Here is an 8,538-nt window from a genome sequence, read left to right on the forward strand (position 1 = left end):
TGATAAAAGTACGTCCTCTGTTTCGTAAGCAAAATAAAAAATATATATGTTTAAAATATTTCTTTTCATGTCTCCAAACTTTAGTTTATATTTCTGAAATCGGCATTAAAAATTGCCTTCAAAAATATACGTTATTTTCTATTTGAACGCAGTGCATGAAACAGAAAAGAAAAAAATAGTTACTCATCTAATGAAGAAATAATACAAATACAGCATCAAGTCACGTGCTAAAAAGAAAGCCTACAGGCAGGATTAGTAGTTTATTAGGAGATTGTTCATAGTGCCTTGTGAAGAACCGTACTTCACCTGCTTGATTTCTAAATCATTAGGTTAATAATTCAGAGTTGAACCTCACCTTACTGAAAACCACGTGCTACACGAGATTAAATATCATGTCTCAACATTCTCGTCCAACACGAACTACACCATTTATCTCAAACACGCTTTCAACAATTCAGCATAGCATTCAAAAGTGCACATGTAATAATTTTCATGACTAGCTATCTAGAATTTTTTTTAACATTTTTTATATAATGTTGATACAACACTGACTACATTAGAAATACAAACGAGTCCAATTAAAGAAAAGTGTTAAATTTTCTACCTCCAGCCCTTTCAATAAAACAAGTTTTTCCGTTCTCCAAAACATCAAGTTCAGTAACTTTGCAAACTACAACAGCTGCTGTTCAAAGAAGACGCTTATCCCACAATCAGCTGAAATGTCCTAGTATGGAAATATTTTGGAAAGTATCAATAACTTATTATCCAGTACGATGGGTTGGTCAAGTCTTTCACTCTGTGCGCGTGCATTTATGAATACCTCGTGTGTGTTGGTTTTTTTTACGTGTGCAGTATTTTTTCCGTCATTATAAATTGTGATATTATCAGACGTACTTACAAATATCTTATATTTCAGAAAATAAACAAAAAAACGAAATAATAAAATAGCAGTAAACAACAGAAAAGAAAGCAATGAAACGGGTAGCTTCGAAGACGACATCTTCAAGTAAAAATAAAACCAAGATGAAAACATGACACTGCTGGTGGTTAGTCAAGGGCAGCGAACCGATTCATACACAAAAAACTCCACTAAGACAATGTCGTAAAATGAAGAGAACTTAACCAAAATACTTGGCAAAAATTGTGTTTTTAAGTGATATTTTAACAAACCGGTTATATTTTTAAAATAGTAAACAATAATACGGTTAAACTTCTACAAAAGTATTGTACATTTCCTATGAATACTTGTATAGAGATAAATAAATTCAAAATAAGAAAAACTGTAATGAGAATACCTCGTAATATTAGCGAATTAATAAAACGCCATGTTTCTTAAACGAAACTTAAAACTTTGACTTATTTTACAGACACAAGGGACTCTGTAAGTAGAACTCCCTCACTAAACTCTCAAGGTTGTGTCAAATACTTCCAGCTCGACTGGGAAGTAACAACTCCGCCCGAGGGTAACAATTCCAGAACAACATTCTCAAGTTACCAAAATTACAAGTACCAGAACAGTGTCAAAACATTTTATATTCTCACACATACACAATTAACTATTTAAAAAAAACTGTAAAATAACGAATTACTCTTGATTGATTACTTTTAACTTGTAAATGTTTTTTTTATAACTTTTTGACAACCAAACTACTCAATGGGTGTTTTTTTGTTGTTTAATTATGCATGATGACACACAGCACTAAACTATATAAATACAACCTTACACCTGAAATGACGAAAATGTAACGTGAAAGTAAGATAAAAAAAGGCAAATAAGGGTTGTTAATATAAAACATAATGATGGAAAACTGAAATTGCTGATAAGTTAATTTGAATGCCTTTACGTTATGCGGTAAAAAATATATTATTTAGTGTTAATTTTACAATTTTACCATAAAGAAACTTTTACTTTGTGCCATGAAAGTGTCTGGCAAACTAGACACGCGTTCTTCGTTCGCCACCTATTAAAGTTAACAAACAGGTGCGCGAAAATAAAAACAAAATCGTGCAAGGTTTAACCTTACTAAAGAAGATTAGTTTCACTTAGGATCGTCGCCGAAACGACCTCGTAAAGATATATCATCGGAAATAAACAGGCAAGTTTACTTCTGGCCCATTTACTGGACATCTATAGAATGTTTACAGAACTTACTAGTATCTACACCACGGAAACACATCCAATTGTGAAACGAGAACGTCTTTAAAAGGCTATGCAGCCAATGTTTCATTTGTTATATCTCTGCAAAATATCACATATCTAATATACCAAAAAAAAATAGTATTTAAACAAAATGTACCATAAAATTATTAGTCTTTTTTTCTGAAATAAAACGCTGGAGGGCGAAAACGATATTTCAATATAGGCCTAAAGGCTTCTAAACAGCATTCTTCTCATAAGACAGAGGAAATTCAATTTATTACTTGGCATATATAATTAAACTAATTATCCAATTATGTCTGTGAGCTGTAATAGCAATTATTATTATTTTTATTTTTAATGACGTGGGATGGGGGTATAAGAAGTAACATTGTATTATACGAGGAAATTTCGTGTAATCTTCTAACACTGGAGTGAATGTAAAGGTACGTGATGTTTTATTCCACTATTCGTTAAGCGATTTCAGCAAAGTTCCTGTAATAACTACGCCATTCAGGAAGTGATACATTTTAAATGCTATTTGGATAAATGACTAGGCTAAAGTTATAGGTAGGGGTTCCATTTTCTAAGAATCACTAGAACTGACGTCACTGCACAGGGCCAATGTGTAAGGTAAGTAAATCACATTATTCGAGGAGGTGTACTCGTACTATTAGATCACGAAGGATCAGAAATTTCCAATTCTTCCTTACAAAAAGCACTGTGGTAAAAAAAAATCTGAATTTCGGAACTGACAAACGAGTGTGATATCACAAGACATTCAAATACACATATACTTTAAGGGCAACTCAGTACTATATTCTGATATTAACTCAAAACCAGCCCTTATCATTCAAATATTTATCAAGCTTTCCCTTAAACTTCCTAAAATTAACTGCATCTACCACTTTGAGCTGTGAATGCGTTATAACATTGATAATCAATCCGTTAGCGTGTATGGTGGGTAGTAAATTATTAACTGGCTGCCTAGCCTCAGGGCAATAGTTCAAAATCACAGACAGCCTTGGTAGTTTTGTCAAAAATATCAGATACAAATATGCTCTAGAAAAAGAATGATCTTCCAAAAGTGTTCGAGTTATTGGGTTCTTATTTTGTGATTCGAAGAAGAGGTTTATCTCAATATCTGCAAGTTATACAGCAAACAAACCTTTTCAGTATTTTAAACGCGTATTTACAAATACGATTTTTTCTGTTTACCTGTCATTTCTCTAATTTATATACAAAGAATAACAAAATTTAAAAAAAACTATTTATAATATTTGTGGTGACGTAGGCAATGTACAGTGAGTCGCGTTATAGCTTAGGTTTAGAATAACCACGTGTACGTACGTCATGGCCTGAACACTTGGAGCCAAGTGAATCAGAAAGTGAAATCATTTTTCCACATATTACATCGTATTATTAACATCCAAATACCAAAGGTGGCATTACCTGGGTCGGAAGTTATCTTTTTATATTGGGCTTTACAGCACTTCAACGTTAAAAAGCACGAAACCACTTCGTAATTTCTGTTGTATCACCATGAGATTTTCAGTTTTCCTGAATAAGAAATCATCACCATGATATGTCGCAAAGTCTAACAGTGTTTGTATAACCACACAGATTTTAAAGTTATTTAGGACTTAACTAACTTGTATTTCGATAAATCTTATGAAAAAAGTTTCCAAACAACTTGATTCACACAACATCAATTAGCTTTGAGGTACTTTTTAAAACTATGATACTATTCTATAATAATCCTCATATTATAAAAAGCTGTCTGAAAATTAGTAGATTAAGCCATGACCAAAGCGTATAGTTTTACTTACTATGTTTAATCTTTACTTAGTTATGACGCGTAACGATAGTTTTACTAACCCTAAACTTTTAGACTAATATTTCAAGGCTCTTTGATGTTATCGTAAGTGTCCAGATTTTCATTACGTTGAAAAATAAATAAATGTTTAATATTAGTAAAATAAAATGTATATTAAAAACTTATTAGCAGTAATTCACACACGAATTACTAACTATTTTAATTATAACAGCCAGGGGTACCGGAACTTATTTTTAAGGCAGTACTAATATCCGGGACATATTTGAGCAGTTTTTTCGTTTTTTACGTTTACACTTAGATTTTTTTTCTCAAAAACAGGTCCACTTCACCCAGCTAACTACTGTTTTTTCTTGAGAATTTCACCCCTGATAACAACTAACTTCTTTAGAAGGAAATGCACTAAAATTCTGTAATACAATGGGAAATACCACTTCCGTATCAATCGAGACTTAATAAGTGTGAATCATTAAAACTAACAAGGAAACGATAATGCCTACTTTTCAAATTCCAATTACCATTAGCGTCACTGTGGTCATTATCTGAGGGTTTCTACCTCCATTAATATTATAACATGCTGCATACAGTAGATTGAATGCTATTTTATGTACAGTTTTGGAACAAATGCAATAAATTTTAATATGTTATTACAGAATAAACATATTAGATTGATGGAATTTATGTTGTGATGTTCCTTTAAATCTATTAAAAAGTTGTTACTACTCCAAAGGACTGGCAACATTTTGTACCAAAGCATATATAATCTGAAAAAAAATGGTTTGTTACAGTTTGGTTTCATCAATGGTTACACTTCCTGTCAGAAAGAAAATACTTGTAAAAAAAAAAAAATTATTTCAAAGAACAATAATTACTTATGTTAATGTAGGCAACTATGGGTATATTGATTGCATTACATGGTTTTTCAAAATATTTATTACCAGGATTCAGAACTTGCTCTTGAAATAAAATAATACATTAATTTTTACCTAATACATTTACAAGTACAGGTAATCACTTTTCCACATCTATCTGTAGACGTGCTAAATAATAGTGTGAAGGATGAAGGTGGATGACATTCTAAAAACTTGTACGTAGTGAAAGTTAATATAATGTTTATGTCAACCATGCTATATCCAATACCAACAAGACTTTTCATTCAATACCAGGGCTAACTAGGCCTGCTGGAATAGGATGTGGCAGTGGTTGAGACACTATGTATATACCATAAATTTTCACGAACAACAAATAGCTGTTATGGTGTGAACTAGATTTAGTAAATGAAACCTCTACTTACATCTAAACAAGGTTGAATGTAATAAGCCTTAAATTAGTCTTAAATATAACACGTACAATAGCACCATGACAGAGAAGGAACTTATTACAATACTAATAATTCCATTAAAGATAAATAGAATATCTCAACCTATTGACAAAAGATCTAAGATTCTGTGAATATCTAATTAATATCCATGATACTTACAAGACATGTAGTGATAAATAATTCAGAAAAAATGCAGGAATGTCTCATTGTTCACAGTAAAACTTGAAAGAAAGACCAATTTACTAATAATCTTTGTTAGTTGATTATTCTTTAGATCATGGATATTATATATATTGATTACATGTACTACTTTACTTGTCACTTAAACGTAGATACCACACCTATGTAGTAATATTGACACTTGTTTGGCAGGCAGTCTGATGTATACTGCAAAGTCATGCAGTGTTTATGAAATGTAAAAGCAGTTTTATATTGGACAATACTTATAGATACCAGTGTATACATATATACTCCTTCCTGCATCACATTACTTTCATACTAATGTGTCACCGGATAATACTTATAAATACCAGTGTATACAGATATACTCCTTCCTGCATCACATTACTTTCATACTAATGTGTCACCGGATAATACTTATAAGTATATCTGTATACACTGGTATTCCTTCCTGCATCACATTACTTTCATGCTAATGGACAATACTTATAGATACCGGTGTATACAGATATACTCCTTCCTGCATCACAATACTTTCATGCTTATGTGTCACCACATAATACTTATAGATACCAGTGTATACAGATATACTCCTTCCTGCATCACATTCATACTAATGTGTCACTAATATTTATAAAATTTCTCTCTTGTTTTGAGCATTCCTCTGAACTAGTAGTTCCATCCCCCCTCCCCCAGGAGTATTACAAAAAAAAAATTAAATTTTTTTTGCTAGTTTACAAAAGTTCCATACAAAATTCATTTGTAAACTTCTAGTTTTTTTTGTATATGTGTGTCTTCACTTATGTATGGAAACACATTACGCTAACACAATAGTACATTAACAGAAAACAATTATAAACATACCAAAGTTTTTGGGAGCATACATGTTCTGTCAAAACATGTATTATGTTCCCCATAAATAAAACCACTTTATTATGTTTATAATTAATTGTCAATTTAACATGTGTCTGTTACAAATGGTTCATTTATCCATTCAGCCTCACTAGTTACTCCTAATAGTGTTTACTTTTAGGCAGTCTAATGAGATAAATAAATACTGCACAATCAGGTTTTCTAATGTATTAAGACATGCTCGGAGTGACTTGCAAATACACAGGTGGGAAAACATGCAAAGGTATATTCTGTACACATGTATGTTCTATTCATTTATACTAAATATAAAAATGTACATATAAATTCTATCTGCAATGAGAATAAATAAACTGTTAGTGTTAAACACTTCAAGAGACACACAGGGTTTGAAATATTCTTGGTCTCGAATTTAAGCTACAAAAGACATTTCAAATAAAGTGTAAACTCAATCCAAGTTATATTTTACACTATAAACTAGATAATACAGTGGAGGAATAAGTCAAAACTTTTTTCCAGATTCCGATTGATAAATAACACGTTCAAATTGATGGCAATATAATAATAATAATAATATAATATTAATACTGATAGTGGTACACTAATTTCCGAGTGAAAATATGAAATTAAAAACTACAGATACTGTTAGTTACCTCGAAAGCATAAATTTATAATTATTATTAATAGTCTTACGAAATTAACTTGTATTAATATCATACAAAAATGGCTTATGAACAAAACATAAAATAATATTGCTCTGTAGTATTTTGACCTAAAAATCTATTATTTAATACTCATAGCCAATTCACTTAATCTACCTCACCTAATTGTAACTTTAAAGTTATTTCATAATATATGAATGCTACCTACCTAAAATAAATATTATCTATACTAATGGCAGAGCTGTTTCTGTCCAATTCAATATTATTTACTGCTGACGCTGCGGTTGTTATTCTAACACTAACACCGACTTAGATGCCGGTCTACCTTAAGTCTAAAATTAAAAATAAAATGTGACACTTGTGGCATGTTATTAACTTTCGAAATGACACTAAAATGTTGTATTTTCTTGTTGATAACTTTATACATACTCAAAGAATTAAACATTGCATTACTTTATAAATTGTACGTCGTCAATAAAAACTATTAACTTACTGTGTTAAAGTGAACTGAAAGATCTTCACGTTGTTCTTCAGACAAATTCATGTTCCTTTTCTGAGACCCCGCCATTATGAAAGATAGTCCGCGACTCTGCGCAAGAGGTTTGTGTTTAACACGTGACATGACTCATTTGCTGATTCATTGTAGTTGAGGGTAGGGTTCAAATTTTTGTTTCAAACGGATATCCTAATCCTGTTAATGACGAAATCTGTTCGATAATTAATAAAGTATTTTGTTTGATTGCCATATGACATAAGTCTTTACGAGAATATAAGTCTTACAAAACAACTCGTGCCAAAAACATTTATTATACCTGTAACTTTGTGTACAATCATCATAAAAAAAAAGGTTGATGTATATCAATTTCAAATCAAAACAATTATTTTATAAAATCCAATTGTGTTTGTCGAACACATTTAGAACACGCACATACACCCTCTACTCGAATTATTAAAGCGGTATTCACTGATGTCATTCAGTATTGTTACGTATCTGCTTGTTTGATAATTTCCGGTAAAAATTCTTTCCGAGAAACTTCAGCGATACAAGTCCCTTCTTGATTAAAACTAGTTTATTCTTTCTCGATACAACTTTGTAATACACTTAACAAATTTTATAACACACGCTATAAATCACAGTGATTCACACACTTTACTTACGGTGCCTACTGTTAGCTTGACTCAATTATCTCTATCTTCAATCTATCTGCATATCTATCAATCTATGCAATCCTATTTTTTTTTTTCGCTGGCTTTATTTGCCGGGTTTATATACTAAAAAAGAGGGCGCCTGGAACAAACTAGAGTTGCCAGAAAAATTCATAATCCTTCTAGAAACTCCAGCACACATGCTCCCAGCGTGCGTGACTTCCGCTGTCGTAACACTGCCCCTCCCTTAGTATTGTTCGTCCCGAACAATAGCCACTTACATTAAACCAATAGATAATTAACAATAACCTTATTAAATGCACAGAATTTACAAACACAAAATTAAAATTCAACAAAGTCTCTTAATTTTACGGGACGTATCTTCTTC

General features: G+C 31.4%; 1 protein-coding gene across 1 annotated transcript in view; it reads right to left on the reverse strand.

Annotated features, from left to right (window-relative positions):
- LOC106458773 (plastin-2-like) overlaps positions 1-7,683 on the reverse strand; it is a 35,058-nt gene extending 27,375 nt beyond the window's left edge. Inside the window, exon 1 of the mRNA XM_013918321.2 lies at positions 7,498-7,683. Coding sequence (XP_013773775.2) covers positions 7,498-7,626 — 129 coding nt within the window. The 5' untranslated portion in view covers positions 7,627-7,683. The remainder of the gene's footprint in view (positions 1-7,497) is intronic.
- Positions 7,684-8,538: the final 855 nt, after the last annotated feature.

This window comes from Limulus polyphemus, unplaced genomic scaffold, assembly GCF_000517525.1.
Source record: "Limulus polyphemus unplaced genomic scaffold, Limulus_polyphemus-2.1.2 Scaffold512, whole genome shotgun sequence".
Classification (NCBI taxonomy): domain Eukaryota; kingdom Metazoa; phylum Arthropoda; class Merostomata; order Xiphosura; family Limulidae; genus Limulus; species Limulus polyphemus.